Source organism: Oncorhynchus masou, unplaced genomic scaffold (genome assembly GCF_036934945.1).
Source record: "Oncorhynchus masou masou isolate Uvic2021 unplaced genomic scaffold, UVic_Omas_1.1 unplaced_scaffold_1071, whole genome shotgun sequence".
NCBI lineage: Eukaryota > Metazoa > Chordata > Actinopteri > Salmoniformes > Salmonidae > Oncorhynchus > Oncorhynchus masou.
The window spans coordinates 133,549-155,857 of NW_027000419.1; the positions used below are offsets into that span (position 1 = coordinate 133,549).

The 22,309-nt window shown below is 39.4% G+C and overlaps 1 protein-coding gene across 1 annotated transcript in view; it reads left to right on the top strand.

Moving 5' to 3' along the window:
• Positions 1–22,309, top strand: part of LOC135528999 (PDZ domain-containing RING finger protein 4-like) — a 99,913-nt gene that overhangs the window by 72,414 nt on the left and 5,190 nt on the right. The window contains exons 4-5 of the mRNA XM_064957960.1: positions 13,745–13,843; positions 19,336–19,398. Coding sequence (XP_064814032.1) covers positions 13,745–13,843; positions 19,336–19,398 — 162 coding nt within the window. The remainder of the gene's footprint in view (positions 1–13,744; positions 13,844–19,335; positions 19,399–22,309) is intronic.

The window sequence follows — 22,309 nt, forward strand, 5'->3', positions numbered from 1 at the left end:
ACACTATAGGGCTCTATGTTAAATTGATCACACTATAAGGCTCTATGTTAAACGGATCACACTATAAGGCTCTATGTTAAACTGATCACACTATAGGGCTCTATGTTAAACTGATCACACTATAAGGCTCTATGTTACACTGATCACACTATAAGGCTCTATGTTACACTGATCACACTATAAGGCTCTATGTTAAACTGATCACACTATAAGGTTCTATGTTAAACTGATCAAACTATAAGGCTCTATGTTAAACTGATCACACTATAAGGCTCCATGTTAAACTGATCACACTATAAGGCTCTACTCTATATTAAATTGATCACACTATAAGGCTCTATGTTAAACTGATCACACTATAAGGCTCTATGTTACACTGCTCACACTATAAGGCTCTACTCTATATTAAATTGATCACACTATAAGGCTCTATGTTAAACGGATCACACTATAGGGCTCTATGTTAAATTGATCACACTATAAGGCTCTATGTTAAACTGATCACACTATAAGGCTCTATGTTACACTGATCACACTATAAGGCTCTATGTTACACTGATCACACTATAAGGCTCTATGTTACACTGATCACACTATAAGGCTCTATGTTAAACTGATCACACTATAAGGCTCTATGTTAAACTGATCACACTATAGGGCTCTATGTTAAACTGATCACACTATAAGGCTCTATGTTACACTGATCACACTATAAGGCTCTATGTTACACTGATCACACTATAAGGCTCTATGTTAAACTGATCACACTATAAGGCTCTATGTTAAACTGATCAAACTATAAGGCTCTATGTTAAACTGATCACACTATAAGGCTCCATGTTAAACTGATCACACTATAAGGCTCTACTCTATATTAAATTGATCACACTATAAGGCTCTATGTTAAACTGATCACACTATAAGGCTCTATGTTACACTGCTCACACTATAAGGCTCTACTCTATATTAAATTGATCACACTATAAGGCTCTATGTTAAACGGATCACACTATAGGGCTCTATGTTAAATTGATCACACTATAAGGCTCTATGTTAAACTGATCACACTATAAGGCTCTATGTTACACTGATCACACTATAAGGCTCTATGTTACACTGATCACACTATAAGGCTCTATGTTACACTGATCACACTATAAGGCTCTATGTTAAACTGATCACACTATAAGGCTCTATGTTACACTGATCACACTATAAGGCTCTATGTTAAACTGATCACACTTTAAGGCTCTATGTTACACTGATCACACTATAAGGCTCTATGTTACACTGATCACACTATAAGGCTCTATGTTAAACTGATCACACTATAATGCTCTATGTTAAACTGATCACACTATAAGGCTCTATGTTAAACTGATCACACTATAAGGCTCTATGTTACACTGATCACACTATAAGGCTCTATGTTAAACTGATCACACTATAAGGCTCTATGTTAAACTGATCACACTATAAGGCTCTATGTTAAACTGATCACACTATAAGGCTCTATGTTACACTGATCACACTATAAGGCTCTATGTTAAACTGATCACACTATAAGGCTCTATGTTACACTGATCACACTATAAGGCTCTACTCTATATTAAATTGATCACACTATAAGGCTCTATGTTAAACGGATCACACTATAGGGCTCTATGTTAAATTGATCACACTATAAGGCTCTATGTTAAACTGATCACACTATAAGGCTCTATGTTACACTGATCACACTATAAGGCTCTATGTTACACTGATCACACTATAAGGCTCTATGTTACACTGATCACACTATAAGGCTCTATGTTACACTGATCACACTATAAGGCTCTATGTTAAACTGATCACACTATAAGGCTCTATGTTAAACTGATCACACTATAAGGCTCTATGTTACACTGATCACACTATAAGGCTCTATGTTACACTGATCACACTATAAGGCTCTATGTTAAACTGATCACACTATAAGGCTCTATGTTAAACTGATCACACTATAAGGCTCTATGTTAAACTGATCACACTATAAGGCTCTATGTTACACTGATCACACTATAAGGCTCTATGTTACACTGATCACACTATAAGGCTCTATGTTAAACTGATCACACTATAAGGCTCTATGTTAAACTGATCACACTATAAGGCTCCATGTTAAACTGATCACACTATAAGGCTCTACTCTATATTAAATTGATCACACTATAAGGCTCTATGTTAAACGGATCACACTATAGGGCTCTATGTTAAATTGATCACACTATAAGGCTCTATGTTAAACTGATCACACTATAAGGCTCTATGTTAAACTGATCACACTATAAGGCTCTATGTTAAACTGATCACACTATAAGGCTCTATGTTACACTGATCACACTATAAGGCTCTATGTTACACTGATCACACTATAAGGCTCTATGTTAAACTGATCACACTATAAGGCTCTATGTTAAACTGATCACACTATAAGGCTCTATGTTAAACTGATCACACTATAAGGCTCTATGTTACACTGATCACACTATAAGGCTCTATGTTACACTGATCACACTATAAGGCTCTATGTTAAACTGATCACACTATAAGGCTCTATGTTAAACTGATCACACTATAAGGCTCCATGTTAAACTGATCACACTATAAGGCTCTACTCTATATTAAATTGATCACACTATAAGGCTCTATGTTAAACGGATCACACTATAGGGCTCTATGTTAAATTGATCACACTATAAGGCTCTATGTTAAACTGATCACACTATAAGGCTCTATGTTAAACTGATCACACTATAAGGCTCTATGTTAAACTGATCACACTATAAGGCTCTATGTTACACTGCTCACACTATAAGGCTCTACTCTATATTAAACTGATCACACTATAAGGCTCTATGTTAAACTGATCACACTATAAGGCTCTATGTTACACTGATCACACTATAAGGCTCTATGTTAAACTGATCACACTATAGGGCTCTATGTTAAACTGATCACACTATAAGGCTCTATATTAAACTGATCACACTATAAGGCTCTATGTTACACTGATCACACTATAAGGCTCTATATTACACTGATCACACTATAAGGCTCTATGTTAAACTGATCACACTATAAGCCTCTATGTTACACTGATCACACTATAAGGCTCTATGTTAAACGGATCACACTATAAGGCTCTATGTTAAACTGATCACACTATAGGGCTCTATGTTAAACTGATCACACTATAAGGCTCTATGTTACACTGATCACACTATAAGGCTCTATGTTACACTGATCACACTATAAGGCTCTATGTTAAACTGATCACACTATAAGGCTCTATGTTAAACTGATCAAACTATAAGGCTCTATGTTAAACTGATCACACTATCAGGCTCCATGTTAAACTGATCACACTATAAGGCTCTACTCTATATTAAATTGATCACACTATAAGGCTCTATGTTAAACTGATCACACTATAAGGCTCTATGTTACACTGCTCACACTATAAGGCTCTACTCTATATTAAATTGATCACACTATAAGGCTCTATGTTAAACGGATCACACTATAGGGCTCTATGTTAAATTGATCACACTATAAGGCTCTATGTTAAACTGATCACACTATAAGGCTCTATGTTACACTGATCACACTATAAGGCTCTATGTTACACTGATCACACTATAAGGCTCTATGTTACACTGATCACACTATAAGGCTCTATGTTAAACTGATCACACTATAAGGCTCTATGTTACACTGATCACACTATAAGGCTCTATGTTAAACTGATCACACTTTAAGGCTCTATGTTACACTGATCACACTATAAGGCTCTATGTTACACTGATCACACTATAAGGCTCTATGTTAAACTGATCACACTATAATGCTCTATGTTAAACTGATCACACTATAAGGCTCTATGTTAAACTGATCACACTATAAGGCTCTATGTTACACTGATCACACTATAAGGCTCTATGTTAAACTGATCACACTATAAGACTCTATGTTAAACTGATCACACTATAAGGCTCTATGTTAAACTGATCACACTATAAGGCTCTATGTTACACTGATCACACTATAAGGCTCTATGTTAAACTGATCACACTATAAGGCTCTATGTTAAACTGATCACACTATAAGGCTCTATGTTAAACTGATCACACTATAAGGCTCTATGTTAAACTGATCACACTACAAGGCTCTATGTTACACTGATCACACTATAAGGCTCTATGTTAAACTGATCACACTATAAGGCTCTATGTTAAACTGATCACACTATAGGGCTCTATGTTAAACTGATCACACTATAAGGCTCTATGTTAAACTGATCACACTATAAGGCTCTATGTTACACTGATCACACTATAAGGCTCTATGTTAAACTGATCACACTATAAGGCTCTATGTTAAACTGATCACACTATAAGGCTCTATGTTAAACTGATCACACTATAAGGCTCTATGTTAAACTGATCACACTATAAGGCTCTATGTTAAACTGATCACACTATAAGGCTCTATGTTAAACTGATCACACTATAAGGCTCTATGTTACACTGATCACACTATAAGGCTCTATGTTACACTGATCACACTATAAGGCTCTATGTTAAACTGATCACACTATAAGGCTCTATGTTAAACTGATCACACTATAAGGCTCTATGTTACACTGATCACACTATAAGGCTCTATGTTAAACTGATCACACTATAAGGCTCTATGTTACACTGATCACACTATAAGGCTCTACTCTATATTAAATTGATCACACTATAAGGCTCTATGTTAAACTGATCACACTATAAGGCTCTATGTTAAACTGATCACACTATAAGGCTCTATGTTAAACTGATCACACTATAAGGCTCTATGTTAAACTGGTCACACTATAAGGCTCTATGTTAAACTGATCACACTATAAGGCTCTATGTTACACTGATCACACTATAAGGCGCTATGTTAAACTGATCACACTATAAGGCTCTATGTTAAACTGATCACACTATAGGGCTCTATGTTAAACTGATCACACTATAAGGCTCTATGTTAAACTGATCACACTATAAGGCTCTATGTTACACTGATCACACTATAAGGCTCTATGTTACACTGATCACACTATAAGGCTCTATGTTAAACTGATCACACTATAAGGCTCTATGTTAAACTGATCACACTATAAGGCTCTATGTTAAACTGATCACACTATAAGGCTCTATGTTACACTGATCACACTATAAGGCTCTATGTTACACTGATCACACTATAAGGCTCTATGTTAAACTGATCACACTATAAGGCTCTATGTTAAACTGATCACACTATAAGGCTCTATGTTAAACTGATCACACTATAAGGCTCTATGTTAAACTGATCACACTATAAGGCTCTATGTTACACTGATCACACTATAAGGCTCTATGTTAAACTGATCACACTATAGGGCTCTATGTTAAACTGATCACACTATAAGGCTCTATGTTAAACTGATCACACTATAAGGCTCTATGTTACACTGATCACACTATAAGGCTCTATATTACACTGATCACACTATAAGGCTCTATGTTAAAATGATCACACTATAAGGCTCTATGTTACACTGAGCACACTATAAGGCTCTATGTTAAACGGATCACACTATAAGGCTCTATGTTAAACTGATCACACTATAGGGCTCTATGTTAAACTGATCATACTATAAGGCTCTATGTTACACTGATCACACTATAAGGCTCTATGTTACACTGATCACACTATAAGGCTCTATGTTAAACTGATCACACTATAAGGCTCTATGTTAAACTGATCAAACTATAAGGCTCTATGTTAAACTGATCACACTATAAGGCTCCATGTTAAACTGATCACACTATAAGGCTCTACTCTATATTAAATTGATCACACTATAAGGCTCTATGTTAAACTGATCACACTATAAGGCTCTATGTTACACTGCTCACACTATAAGGCTCTACTCTATATTAAATTGATCACACTATAAGGCTCTATGTTAAACGGATCACACTATAGGGCTCTATGTTAAATTGATCACACTATAAGGCTCTATGTTAAACTGATCACACTATAAGGCTCTATGTTACACTGATCACACTATAAGGCTCTATGTTACACTGATCACACTATAAGGCTCTATGTTACACTGATCACACTATAAGGCTCTATGTTAAACTGATCACACTATAAGGCTCTATGTTAAATTGATCACACTATAAGGCTCTATGTTAAACTGATCACACTTTAAGGCTCTATGTTACACTGATCACACTATAAGGCTCTATGTTACAGTGATCACACTATAAGGCTCTATGTTAAACTGATCACACTATAAGGCTCTATGTTAAACTGATCACACTATAAGGCTCTATGTTACACTGATCACACTATAAGGCTCTATGTTAAACTGATCACACTATAAGGCTCTATGTTAAACTGATCACACTACAAGGCTCTATGTTAAACTGATCACACTATAAGGCTCTATGTTACACTGATCACACTATAAGGCTCTATGTTAAACTGATCACACTATAAGGCTCTATGTTAAACTGATCACACTATAGGGCTCTATGTTAAACTGATCACACTATAAGGCTCTATGTTAAACTGATCACACTATAAGGCTCTATGTTACACTGATCACACTATAAGGCTCTATGTTAAACTGATCACACTATAAGGCTCTATGTTAAACTGATCACACTATAAGGCTCTATGTTAAACTGATCACACTATAAGGCTCTATGTTAAACTGATCACACTATAAGGCTCTATGTTAAACTGATCACACTATAAGGCTCTATGTTAAACTGATCACACTATAAGGCTCTATGTTACACTGATCACACTATAAGGCTCTATGTTACACTGATCACACTATAAGGCTCTATGTTAAACTGATCACACTATAAGGCTCTATGTTAAACTGATCACACTATAAGGCTCTATGTTACACTGATCACACTATAAGGCTCTATGTTAAACTGATCACACTATAAGGCTCTATGTTACACTGATCACACTATAAGGCTCTACTCTATATTAAATTGATCACACTATAAGGCTCTATGTTAAACGGATCACACTATAGGGCTCTATGTTAAATTGATCACACTATAAGGCTCTATGTTAAACTGATCACACTATAAGGCTCTATGTTACACTGATCACACTATAAGGCTCTATGTTACACTGATCACACTATAAGGCTCTATGTTACACTGATCACACTATAAGGCTCTATGTTAAACTGATCACACTATAAGGCTCTATGTTAAACTGATCACACTATAAGGCTCTATGTTAAACTGATCACACTTTAAGGCTCTATGTTACACTGATCACACTATAAGGCTCTATGTTAAACTGATCACACTATAAGGCTCTATGTTAAACTGATCACACTATAAGGCTCTATGTTAAATTGATCACACTATAAGGCTCTATGTTAAACTGATCACACTACAAGGCTCTATGTTAAACTAATCACACTATAAGGCTCTATGTTAAACTAATCACACTATAAGGCTCTATGTTACACTGATCACACTATAAGGCTCTATGTTACACTGATCACACTATAAGGCTCTATGTTAAACTGATCACACTATAGGGCTCTATGTTAAACTGATCACACTATAAGGCTCTATGTTACACTGATCACACTATAAGGCTCTATGTTAAACTGATCACACTATAAGGCTCTATGTTAAACTGATCACACTATAAGGCTCTATGTTAAACTGATCACACTATAAGGCTCTATGTTACACTGATCACACTATAAGGCTCTATGTTAAACTGATCACACTATAAGGCTCTATGTTAAACTGATCACACTATAAGGCTCTATGTTAAACTGATCACACTATAAGGCTCTATGTTAAACTGATCACACTACAAGGCTCTATGTTACACTGATCACACTATAAGGCTCTATGTTAAACTGATCACACTATAAGGCTCTATGTTAAACTGATCACACTATAGGGCTCTATGTTAAACTGATCACACTATAAGGCTCTATGTTAAACTGATCACACTATAAGGCTCTATGTTACACTGATCACACTATAAGGCTCTATGTTAAACTGATCACACTATAAGGCTCTATGTTAAACTGATCACACTATAAGGCTCTATGTTAAACTGATCACACTATAAGGCTCTATGTTAAACTGATCACACTATAAGGCTCTATGTTAAACTGATCACACTATAAGGCTCTATGTTAAACTGATCACACTATAAGGCTCTATGTTACACTGATCACACTATAAGGCTCTATGTTACACTGATCACACTATAAGGCTCTATGTTAAACTGATCACACTATAAGGCTCTATGTTAAACTGATCACACTATAAGGCTCTATGTTACACTGATCACACTATAAGGCTCTATGTTAAACTGATCACACTATAAGGCTCTATGTTACACTGATCACACTATAAGGCTCTACTCTATATTAAATTGATCACACTATAAGGCTCTATCTTAAACGGATCACACTATAAGGCTCTATGTTACACTGATCACACTATAAGGCTCTATGTTACACTGATCACACTATAAGGCTCTATGTTACACTGATCACACTATAAGGCTCTATGTTAAACTGATCACACTATAAGGCTCTATGTTACACTGATCACACTATAAGGCTCTATGTTAAACTGATCACACTATAAGGCTCTATGTTAAACTGATCACACTATAAGGCTCTATGTTAAACTGATCACACTATAAGGCTCTATGTTAAACTGATCACACTACAAGGCTCTATGTTACACTGATCACACTATAAGGCTCTATGTTAAACTGATCACACTATAAGGCTCTATGTTAAACTGATCACACTATAGGGCTCTATGTTAAACTGATCACACTATAAGGCTCTATGTTAAACTGATCACACTATAAGGCTCTATGTTAAACTGATCACACTATAAGGCTCTATGTTACACTGATCACACTATAAGGCTCTATGTTAAACTGATCACACTATAAGGCTCTATGTTAAACTGATCACACTATAAGGCTCTATGTTAAACTGATCACACTATAAGGCTCTATGTTAAACTGATCACACTATAAGGCTCTATGTTAAACTGATCACACTATAAGGCTCTATGTTAAACTGATCACACTATAAGGCTCTATGTTAAACTGATCACACTATAAGGCTCTATGTTACACTGATCACACTATAAGGCTCTATGTTAAACTGATCACACTATAAGGCTCTATGTTACACTGATCACACTATAAGGCTCTACTCTATATTAAATTGATCACACTATAAGGCTCTATGTTAAACGGATCACACTATAAGGCTCTATGTTACACTGATCACACTATAAGGCTCTATGTTACACTGATCACACTATAAGGCTCTATGTTACACTGATCACACTATAAGGCTCTATGTTAAACTGATCACACTATAAGGCTCTATGTTAAACTGATCACACTTTAAGGCTCTATGTTACACTGATCACACTATAAGGCTCTATGTTACACTGATCACACTATAAGGCTCTATGTTAAACTGATCACACTATAAGGCTCTATGTTAAACTGATCACACTATAAGGCTCCATGTTAAACTGATCACACTATAAGGCTCTACTCTATATTAAATTGATCACACTATAAGGCTCTATGTTAAACGGATCACACTATAGGGCTCTATGTTAAATTGATCACACTATAAGACTCTATGTTAAACTGATCACACTATAAGGCTCTATGTTAAACTGATCACACTATAAGGCTCTATGTTAAACTGATCACACTATAAGGCTCTATGTTACACTGATCACACTATAAGGCTCTATGTTAAACTGATCACACTATAGGGCTCTATGTTAAACTGATCACACTATAAGGCTCTATGTTAAACTGATCACACTATAAGGCTCTATGTTACACTGATCACACTATAAGGCTCTATGTTAAACTGATCACACTATAAGGCTCTATGTTAAACTGATCACACTATAAGGCTCTATGTTAAATTGATCACACTATAAGGCTCTATGTTAAACTGATCACACTATAAGGCTCTATGTTAAACTGATCACACTATAAGGCTCTATGTTACACTGATCACACTATAAGGCTCTATGTTAAACTGATCACACTATAAGGCTCTATGTTAAACTGATCACACTATAAGGCTCTATGTTAAATTGATCACACTATAAGGCTCTATGTTACACTGATCACACTATAAGGCTCTATGTTAAACTGATCACACTATAAGGCTCTATGTTACACTGATCACACTATAAGGCTCTACTCTATATTAAATTGATCACACTATAAGGCTCTATCTTAAACGGATCACACTATAAGGCTCTATGTTACACTGATCACACTATAAGGCTCTATGTTACACTGATCACACTATAAGGCTCTATGTTACACTGATCACACTATAAGGCTCTATGTTAAACTGATCACACTATAAGGCTCTATGTTACACTGATCACACTATAAGGCTCTATGTTAAACTGATCACACTATAAGGCTCTATGTTAAACTGATCACACTATAAGGCTCTATGTTAAACTGATCACACTATAAGGCTCTATGTTAAACTGATCACACTACAAGGCTCTATGTTACACTGATCACACTATAAGGCTCTATGTTAAACTGATCACACTATAAGGCTCTATGTTAAACTGATCACACTATAGGGCTCTATGTTAAACTGATCACACTATAAGGCTCTATGTTAAACTGATCACACTATAAGGCTCTATGTTAAACTGATCACACTATAAGGCTCTATGTTACACTGATCACACTATAAGGCTCTATGTTAAACTGATCACACTATAAGGCTCTATGTTAAACTGATCACACTATAAGGCTCTATGTTAAACTGATCACACTATAAGGCTATATGTTAAACTGATCACACTATAAGGCTCTATGTTAAACTGATCACACTATAAGGCTCTATGTTAAACTGATCACACTATAAGGCTCTATGTTAAACTGATCACACTATAAGGCTCTATGTTACACTGATCACACTATAAGGCTCTATGTTAAACTGATCACACTATAAGGCTCTATGTTACACTGATCACACTATAAGGCTCTACTCTATATTAAATTGATCACACTATAAGGCTCTATGTTAAACGGATCACACTATAAGGCTCTATGTTACACTGATCACACTATAAGGCTCTATGTTACACTGATCACACTATAAGGCTCTATGTTACACTGATCACACTATAAGGCTCTATGTTAAACTGATCACACTATAAGGCTCTATGTTAAACTGATCACACTTTAAGGCTCTATGTTACACTGATCACACTATAAGGCTCTATGTTACACTGATCACACTATAAGGCTCTATGTTAAACTGATCACACTATAAGGCTCTATGTTAAACTGATCACACTATAAGGCTCCATGTTAAACTGATCACACTATAAGGCTCTACTCTATATTAAATTGATCACACTATAAGGCTCTATGTTAAACGGATCACACTATAGGGCTCTATGTTAAATTGATCACACTATAAGACTCTATGTTAAACTGATCACACTATAAGGCTCTATGTTAAACTGATCACACTATAAGGCTCTATGTTAAACTGATCACACTATAAGGCTCTATGTTAAACTGATCACACTATAAGGCTCTATGTTAAATTGATCACACTATAAGGCTCTATGTTAAACTGATCACACTATAAGGCTCTATGTTAAACTAATCACACTATAAGGCTCTATGTTACACTGATCACACTATAAGGCTCTATGTTACACTGATCACACTATAAGGCTCTATGTTAAACTGATCACACTATAGGGCTCTATGTTAAACTGATCACACTATAAGGCTCTATGTTAAACTGATCACACTATAAGGCTCTATGTTAAACTGATCACACTATAGGGCTCTATGTTACACTGATCACACTATATGTGTTTGTGGGTGTAGATGTGGTTGTCCTTGTTGGCCAGGGCCATTGGACGTCTTTCAGCGATGTTCCTATCATCCGATTCATTGCTAAATATACAAGCATTGTTTCCAGTCTCGTAAAGACTACAACTTGTGTTGGGTGATGCTTCGTGGTCTGGCTCCTGTCCCTCCTCCAATTTTTTTAGAGATACTATACCAACAATTCTATTTTTACTTCTAATTGAGAATCTTCCGTTTTGCTGTGAAGGGAAATAATCAATGGTATCTCATCACGTCTCAGCTGGAACGGATTCCCTAACAGTCCCGTCTTATAATCCCTCTGGTAATCTTTGGTCACCGCATCATTCTTGATAGCCGCAAGCCACTCGGAGAATCAGGGTGAATATCTGGTAGGTAGAACAGTGAAGGTAACACATTTTTGCGTTTGTTGTAATGAGCACAGCAAGGCACAGAACGCCACATGGGCATGATAACAAACAATAGTGAAAAACAAAAGTTTACAAAGACATCTTCTGAGATTACTCTGTGTTGGTCATGCGAGGTAAACAATGGCATTATTCAAGTTTGTGGGCACGCCCCCTCTACCTAGCAGGTGGTGTCAGTATTCGCTATGAATGCTGGACTTTGTAGTTCGCTATGAGCAGACAATACACATTAAGTCAAAACTTCCCGATACTAACAGTGAAATGAAAATGCCCGAGTTCTAGCATGTGGTTTGGATAATTGTGATGTTTATGATGAAAACATAATGTTGTTAATATAGTCATGGCTATATGCCGTGGCAAGGCCAGGGTGACGTTCCCCTTTCATGAACAACTGGAACAAGGCTTGAAGTGACTGGAGTCTGAACCCCACTAGAGTGAATGGTGAATATTTCATCACCGTGGTAACCACAGCCTACTCAGCAACGGGGATCTACACTGGCTCCAAGCTGAATATCCTTAGTGAAAATGACCAGAGGGCCTTAATGTTGGAAGCGTCCGATTTTGAGTGATTCTGTATAATTATCTCATACTTATCTCACTTTTGAAAAGGATAATTCACCCTTCTGTGTCACTAACCTACTTCCTACATGATGAATGAAGTCAGTACCGTATGTTCTTGGCAACAAGCTCAGTGACAATTCTCAGAGAGTAAGCTCAGAGTACTCATAAAGCATTTCAGAGAGGGCTGATCTAGGATCAGATCCCCCATGCCCATTCATTATAAACTGAAAGCCTAAACTGATCCTAGATCAGCAATCCTACGCTGAGACGTTTTTGGAATATGGGCCCAGCTCTTGAACTTGAAAAGAACAAGGTCATTATGAAGTCTGTGCCGGTAACACATCTCTGTTGGACTCTCCTCCTAACCTCCTCTCCTCTCCTCCTCCTCTCCTCTCCTCCTCCTCTCCTCTCCTCCTCCTCTCCTATCCTCCTTCTCTCCTCTCCTCCTCCTCTTCTCTCCTCTCCTCCTCCTCTCCTATCCTCCTTCTCTCCTCTCCTCCTCCTCTCCTCTCCTCCTCCTCTCCTATCCTCCTTCTCTCCTCTCCTCCTCCTCTTCTCTCCTCCTCCTCTCCTCTCCTCCTCCTCTCCTATCCTCCTTCTCTCCTCTCCTCTCCTCCTCCTCTTCTCTCCTCCTCCTTTCCTCCTCCTCTCCTCCTCCCCTCCTTCTTCTCTGCTCTCCTCCTCCTCTCCTCCGTCTCTGCTCTCCTCCTCCTCTCCTCCTCCTCTCCATTGTGAATTCTGTCTCTGTTCTGTCTCTACAGCAGGTAGAGCTCTGTCGGCTCAACAGTCAGGAGAAGTTGGGTCTGACGCTGTGCTATCGGACTGACGATGAAGAGGATACAGCTATCTACGTCAGCCACGTAAGAACCACCACCACCATCAGCATCCTTAGGAGCCATGGAACCAATTCAGACTTAGGAAATGTACGCCTTTCCTATGCACTTCTCAGTAGCAGATAATCAGACTTCATGCAGGTGTTAATGGGCTTTGCAGGCGTGGCTTCCTAGCGGAATACATTTCATTCAACTGCTGAAAACACTCCCACTTGCTGGCCATCATATTTTCCTGTGGAGTTTTCGTTTAATAGGGGCTTCAGTACATGTATGTAAAGCCATTTCTTTAAAGTTGGTGTACCTTATATTGTAATTTTCTTGACAGGCTCACTAGAAAAGATGGAGAGAATGGTTCAGAATATTAGGAATCAATGAAAGAAAACCATATATTGTAAATACATGCATATTCGTGTCCTGTTCACCACCAATTGGTTGATTTTAAAATACTCTGATCTTGTATATTATTTAGGGTTAGGAAAGTATTTATGAATAATTTCACAAAAGTTTGGCGAGCCTTTACGCACAACATATATTGGTGAATCAAAAATACAGTGGTTTGATTCATTCAAGTTTCCATATTCAATTGTTCAATTCATGACATATTGAAAGGTGAGAAAAGTGTACAATAGGGGTGGAATCTACTGTAATAATCCTCACTGATCATAGAACCGTGACGACAGCGGTCCAGTCATGGTGAACCGTGCACCAGGGTCCAGGTTTAACCCGCTACAGGTGCTCTGAGTTCCAGAATTGATTCAAATAGGCAACGTCCTAAATTACTGCACAACTTGTAATACGTTAGCCTAAAATGTTCTACTACTGCTAGCAATCCTCTAGCAAAATGTAAGGAAACAAACACTAAAGGGACAGTTGTAAATGAATGTGAGTTTACCTGAAGGTGACTACCGATAGTCATTCATATTTAACATGATACAAGTTGTAAAAAATACAGTGAACAGTCCAGGCATATAATTAAAACATTCTAGAAATCCTAAATCAACTCGGTAGCTATGTTTCAGTTTGCTGCCATATGACTGGTTTCACATTTGTCTCCAGTGATCATAAGGTGAAATAGAACTAAAACAATGTATATTTAAAATCCCCTTATCCAAATGGCTTATTCATTCACTGCATATCCATCGCCAAACCCACTGGCTCCAGGTCATCTATAAGTCTTTGCTAGGTAAAGTCCCACCTTATCTCAGCTCACTGGTCACCATAGCAACACCCACCCATAGCACGCGCTCCAGCAGGTATATCTCACTGGTCATCCCCAAAGCCAACACCTCCTTTGGCCACCTTTTCTTCCAGTTCTCTACTGCCAATGACTGGAACGAATTGCAAAAATCTCTGAAGCTGGAGTCTCTCTCTAACTTTAGGCATCAGCTGTCAGAGCAGCTTACCGATCACTGCACCTGTACACAGCCAATCTGTAAATAGCCCACCCGACTACCTCATCCCCATATTATTACTTACCCTCTTGCACCCCAGTATCTCTACTTGCACATCATCATCTGCACATCTATCTCTCCAGTATTAATGCTAAATTGTAATTATTTTTTGCCTCTAGGGCCTGTTTATTGCCTACCTCCCTACTCTTCTACATTTGCACACACTGTACATAGATTTTTCTATTTTTATTTTATTTTGTGTTATTGACTGTATGTTTGTTTATGTGTGCCTCTGTGTTGTTGTTTTTGTCGCAGTGCTTTGCTTTACCTTGGCCAGGTCACAGTTGTAAATGAGAACTTGTTCTCAACTGGCCTACCAGGTTAGATAAAATAAATGAACATTTTTAAAAATTACCTAGCTCTTATCAATCAAATTCCCATCAATCAAATGTATTTATAAAGCCCTTTTTACATCAGCTGATGTCACAAAGTGCTACACAGAAGCCCCAGCCTAAGACCCCAAACGGCAATTGGTCTTATCAATAGGTCTTTTCAATAGGTCTTATCAATAGGTCTTATCAATAGGTCTTATCAATAGGTCTTATCAATAGGTCTTATCAATAGGTCTTATCAATAGATATTATCAATAGGTCTTATCAATAGGTCTTATCAATAGGTCTTTTCAATAAGTGTAATCAAAAGGTCTTATCAATTAGTACATGACAGTACGTGGGGAATGGTGTTATTTCTATCTGAACAAAGAAAGTAGATGCTTTTACACTTGGAACTGACAAGTTGCTCGCCCACATTCATTGTGTCGTGGTGCATAAGGGTGGTGGAATTGTGAGGGAATTATGTCAAGGTCAGAATACGGTGTATCTGTAGACACACCTCCGCTACACCTTCATTTCTTTCATCTTGCACACGAACAAATAGCGAATGAATAGCGTGCTATTCTCATGCTTAAATTCAAGGTCAGAATATGCATGGAGAGAAAAGTGCATAGAAAAAGGGAATTATGTTCCATGAAAGCGCGCTTAACTCTGGTCGGAATTCCCCGTTATGAGACTCGATCTTCCCCAGAGAAGTGTCCTGTTTGGTGGGACACAGATCTATCCATGCTCCCCTCCTGAGTCTGGTTCTCTGGTACACGGTCATATGACAAACTGCACTCCCAAGGAAGGGCTTGGTTAACAGGAAGGGCTTGGTTAACAGGAAGGGCTTGGTTAACAGGAAGGGCTTGGTTAACAGGAAGGGCTTGGTTAACAGGAAGGGCTTGGTTAACTGGAAGGGCTTGGTTAACAGGAAGGGCTTGGTTAACAGGAAGGGCTTGGTTAACTGGAAGGGCTTGGTTAACAGGAAGGGCTTGGTTAACAGGAAGGGCTTGGTTAACAGGAAGGGCTTGGTTAACTGGAAGGGCTTGGTTAACAGGAAGGGCTTGGTTAACTGGAAGGGCTTGGTTAACAGGAAGGGCTTGGTTAACTGGAAGGGCTTGGTTAACAGGAAGGGCTTGGTTAACAGGAAGGGCTTGGTTAACAGGAAGGGCTTGGTTAACAGGAAGGGCTTGGTTAACAGGAAGGGCTTGGTTAACAGGAAGGGCTTGTTTAACAGGAAGGGAAGAGGCGTGTTAGAATAAATCAAACAAGGAATCCCACCACATATCAATTACCTTTTACAGTCAGAAGCAATTAAAAGATAACTGTGAATTCCCATTTGATATCATATAATGTTGTGGAATATTGACTGACTTCAACTGAATTAGAAGGTGTTAAGGAATGAGGAGGTGTTTGAATGTTTGCCAATAATATCTCTTTCGCTCCAAATGAACCATGCATGGAGAGAGAGGAGAGGAAAGCAAGTGAAGTTTGAAATACTCCCCTCGTTCTGTTCAATATTCTAATTGAGGATTTTAATTAGTCCACAGTGAGTGACACCCTTCCTCCTCGTCTCCTGCAGAGTGTAAAATGACACATTTTCCCTCCACCGCCTCTGCATACCAAAGACTGAAACAAAGAGCACAGAGACCAGCTGGGTGGAGATAATGTCTCTCAGACTAAAGTCTGTGTGTGTGTGTCTGGGGGGGTGTTCGTGTGTGTGTGTGTGGGGGGGGGTGTTGCCTTGCTCTTACACCAGCCTCCTCTTCAATAAGCTGAAGCGTTACCTCAGGTAAAGTTGGAACAGCACCTGCAGTTGCCTCATACCCCTCTAACATCATGTAATAAACCTAAACAGTATATCTGTATATCTTTTTCATTCCAGAACATGCTAATGAGCCTCATTCAAATGCATTTCTGTGTATAATGTTGGTGTCACTTTCCTTGTGGAAGCATAGGTATGTTTGCCCGGTTGGTTTTGAACACCTACGTAAAGCTCTTGATCTTGACTCTGAGAACTACAAAGTGTTTGAAGTAATTGCAGAGAAATGGAAGTGGTATTGAAATCATACCAAGTAGATTAGATTCCCTCAAAAACGTATCCACAGGGATTGCCTGTGAAAAATATGAAATGTTATTATTGAAATTAGAAATGTCTACACATTTTCAGCTTAATCATTCCTGACTTATTAATACGCTTCCAATGTTAATTTTCTCTTGCTGAGCTCCTTATTTTGACGTTCAGTTCTTTGATGAAAGAAATGCTTGTTTTTTTAAACTGAAATTCAAAGGTAGGAAGAACAGAATCTGAACACATATCGTCAAGGGAACAATTTGAGATTCGATACAAGCAATTCCCCAAAAACTGAAAACAAAATAATGAGAAAATCAATAAATGTTGAAATGAGTTTTCTCATGAAGATTCATTCCCTTTTCTTAAACCAGGCGGGAAGATGGTTGTTGACACCAACATCAGTGTTATCTTGGTGGACAGCTACCACACTAATAAACTACAATCCATACTGTCATATTTCAAACTATATCTTGCGACCCAAATGGCACCCTATACTCTATATAGTACACTACTAGAGCCCAATGGACCCTGCTCAAAAGTAGTGCACTATTTAGGGAATAGGGTGCCATTTGGGACACACATCCTATTACCATGTGATGATGAGCTCAATGGAAGTTTTGAGGAATGGCTGGATGCTCGGCATTGTATTGTTGAAGCAATATCTTCAGATGGGGATCTTGACAATAAGAGAAAGCAATGAAGGTGTTTGATAATGATCCACCAGACAGTGACATGGCAACAGTAGTGACTTGGGTATCCAGCTGCCTGTTCTAGCAGACAGTGACATGGCAACAGTAGTGACTTGGGTATCCAGCTGCCTGTTCTAGCAGACACTGACATGGCAACAGTAGTGACTTGGGTATCCAGCTGCCTGTTCTAGCAGACAGTGACTTGGGTATCCAGCTGCCTGTTCTAGCAGACAGTGACATGGCAACAGTAGTGACCTGGGTATCCAGCTGCCTGTTCTAGCAGACAGTGACATGGCAACAGTAGTGACCTGGGTATCCAGCTGCCTGTTCTAGCAGACAGTGACATGGCAACAGTAGTGACTTGGGTATCCAGCTGCCTGTTCTAGCAGACAGTGACATGGCAACAGTAGTGACTTGGGTATCCAGCTGCCTGTTCTAGCAGACAGTGACATGACAACAGTAGTGACTTGGGTATCCAGCTGCCTGTTCTAGCAGATAGTGACATGGCAACAGTAGTGACTTGGGTATCCAGCTGCCTGTTCTAGCAGACAGTGACATGGCAACAGTAGTGACTTGGGTATCCAGCTGCCTGTTCTAGCAGATAGTGACATGGCAACAGTAGTGACTTGGGTATCCAGCTGCCTGTTCTAGCAGACAGTGACATGGCAACAGTAGTGACCTGGGTATCCAGCTGCCTGTTCTAGCAGACAGTGACATGACAACAGTAGTGACTTGGGTATCCAGCTGCCTGTTCTAGCAGACAGTGACATGGCAACAGTAGTGACTTGGGTATCCAGCTGCCTGTTCTAGCAGACAGTGACATGGCAACAGTAGTGACTTGGGTATCCAGCTGCCTGTTCTAGCAGACAGTGACATGGCAACAGTAGTGACTTGGGTATCCAGCTGCCTGTTCTAACAGACAGTGACATGGCAACAGTAGTAACGTGTGTGTGTATGGCGTCTGGATTGATTTGTTGTTTTGTTTGTTCAGGTTGGACCCAACAGCATCGCTGCCAGGGACGGGCGCATTAGGGAAGGAGATCGAATATTACAGGTACGTATTTTCATCTCAAGAACAATTACATGAGCGCAACCACACACAGACACACGCAAGCACACACACCCTCACACACACGCAAGACAACACACTCACACACACATACACACACGCAAGCACACACACTCAAAGGGACCCTCCCTGTAAGCTCTCTTCTAGGAGCAGAGCTGTTGTTGTCTTCGGGCTACAGATCATATGCATATTTAATGGCTACACTTAAGCTGGAAAATGAAAGTCCTTAGTGTTGTTTTCACACAGCAGCACCACATCCTCCCTGGCGGGTCTCTCTCTCTCTCTGAGAACTGTAGAGCCACCTGGCGGGTCTCTCTCTCTCTGAGAACTGTAGAGCCACCTGGTGGGTCTCTCTCTCTCTCTGAGAACTGTAGAGCCACCTGGTGGGTCTCTCTCTCTCTCTGAGAACTGTAGAGCCACCTGGTGGGTCTCTCTCTCTCTCTCTGAGAACTGTAGAGCCACCTGGTGGGTCTCTCTCTCTCTCTGAGAACTGTAGAGCTACCTGGTGGGTCTCTCTCTCTCTCTGAGAACTGTAGAGCCACCTGGTGGGTCTCTCTCTCTCTCTCTCTGAGAACTGTAGAGCTACCTGGTGGGTCTCTCTCTCTCTCTCTGAGAACTGTAGAGCCACCTGGTGGGTCTCTCTCTCTCTCTCTCTCTCTCTCTGAGAACTGTAGAGCCACCTGGTGGGTCTCTCTCTCTCTCTCTGAGAACTGTAGAGCTACCTGGTGGGTCTCTCTCTCTCTCTGAGAACTGTAGAGCCACCTGGTGGGTCTCTCTCTCTCTCTGAGAACTGTAGAGCTACCTGGTGGGTCTCTCTCTCTCTGAGAACTGTAGAGCCACCTGGTGGGTCTCTCTCTCTCTCTGAGAACTGTAGAGCCACCTGGTGGGTCTCTCTCTCTCTCTGAGAACTGTAGAGCCACCTGGTGGGTCTCTCTCTCTCTCTGAGAACTGTAGAGCCACCTGGTGGGTCTCTCTCTCTCTCTCTCTGAGAACTGTAGAGCCACCTGGTGGGTCTCTCTCTCTCTCTCTGAGAACTGTAGAGCTAACTGGTGGGTCTCTCTCTCTCTCTGAGAACTGTAGAGCCACCTGGTGGGTCTCTCTCTCTCTCTCTCTCTCTGAGAACTGTAGAGCTAACTGGTGGGTCTCTCTCTCTCTGAGAACTGTAGAGCTACCTGGTGGGTCTCTCTCTCTGAGATCTGTAGAGCCACCTGGCGGGTAAGACACAGTGATACCTGTAGCTAGTCTCCCACATCAGAGGGAGAGAAAGGAGTGTGGAAGTGGGTTTGAATGTGAGTGTGAGTGTGTGTGTCTGTGTTTCTAGTTTTACTATCCTTGTGGGGACCAGAAGTCCTCACAAAGATAGTAAATCAAAGAACATGTGGACAAGTAGGGACATTTCGTTGAACCCCACAAGGAAACCGTCTATTTTAGGTTTTAGGAGTTAGGTTTAGGGTTACAATTAAGATTCGGGTTAGACTTTGAGTCAGTGTTAGGGTTACGTTTAGGGTAAGGTTAAGGGTTTAGGGAAAATAGAATTTTGAATAGGAATCAATTGTTTGGTCCCCACTTGGATAGTAAATTAAACGTGTGTGTGTGTGTGCGGTGTGTGTTAGCTGTGTTAGGTGTGAACAGAGATTAGAAGTAGTAGTCAGTGATTTCTACACTCCCCAGTAGTAGCAGTAATGATGTTAGGTGACTGGTGGACCCAAACACTGCACAGTCTCTTTTGATTGGAGGGCTAAGCCCCGGTTGTATTCTGATTGGAGGGCTGAGCCCTGGTGTTCTCTGGGTCCCATTATCTCTCTGTGACAAGCCCATTACTCTGCAGGGGAAAGATGAACGCCACCTGTCACAGTACAGTTAATTGTATGTCTGGATGGTGCACTGCTCCGCTGAGACCAGCCTTTCATGAACACCATGCAGCTCTCTCTCTCTCTCTCTCTCTCTCTCTCTCTCTCCCATGGCCGTGGCTGGCCCCCACTGCCCTCCATCTTTAATCAATGCAGAGAAGAGACAGGACACAGAGCAGACCAGACATCCTCTGCCTGCCTGTGAAAGTGTGAATTCATAATTGACTGGAGGTGCTTTTCTCAGAGAGTCGGAGAGGTGGAGGGAGAGATTAAAAGGGGGATGGTTTCCTCAAACACTCCATCTTCTGTGATGGAGAAGTTAAGTGAATGACTGTGATGTGCACTGTATAGAGGCGGAAGGGAGTCATTTAAAGGGGGATGGTTTCGTCAGTCAGTCAGGAGTTTAATCGCTGTTGGTACAATATGTGAGTGAGTGTGTACTAGATACAGTACTTTCTAATCTCTTTGTGTACTAGATACAGTACTTTCTAATATCTTTGTGTACTAGATACAGTACTTTCTAATCTCTTTGTGTACTAGATACAGTACTTTCTAATCTCTTTGTGTACTAGATACAGTACTTTCTCATCTCTTTGTGTACTAGATACAGTAATTTCTGATCTCTTTATGTACTAGATACAGTAATGTCTAATCTCTTTGTGTACTAGATACAGTACTTTCTCATCTCTTTGTGTACTAGATACAGTACTTTCTTATCTCTGTGTATTAGATACAGTAATTTCTAATATCTTTGTGTACTAGATAGAGTACTTTCTAATCTCTTTGTGTACTAGATGCAGTACTTTCTTATCTCTCTGTGTACTAGATACAGTAATTTCTGATCTCTTTATGTACTAGATACAGTAATGTCTAATCTCTTTGTGTACTAGATACAGTACTTTCTCATCTCTTTGTGTACTAGATACAGTACTTTCTTATCTCTGTGTATTAGATACAGTCATTTCTAATATCTTTGTGTACTAGATAGAGTACTTTCTAATCTCTTTGTGTACTAGATGCAGTACTTTCTTATCTCTCTGTGTACT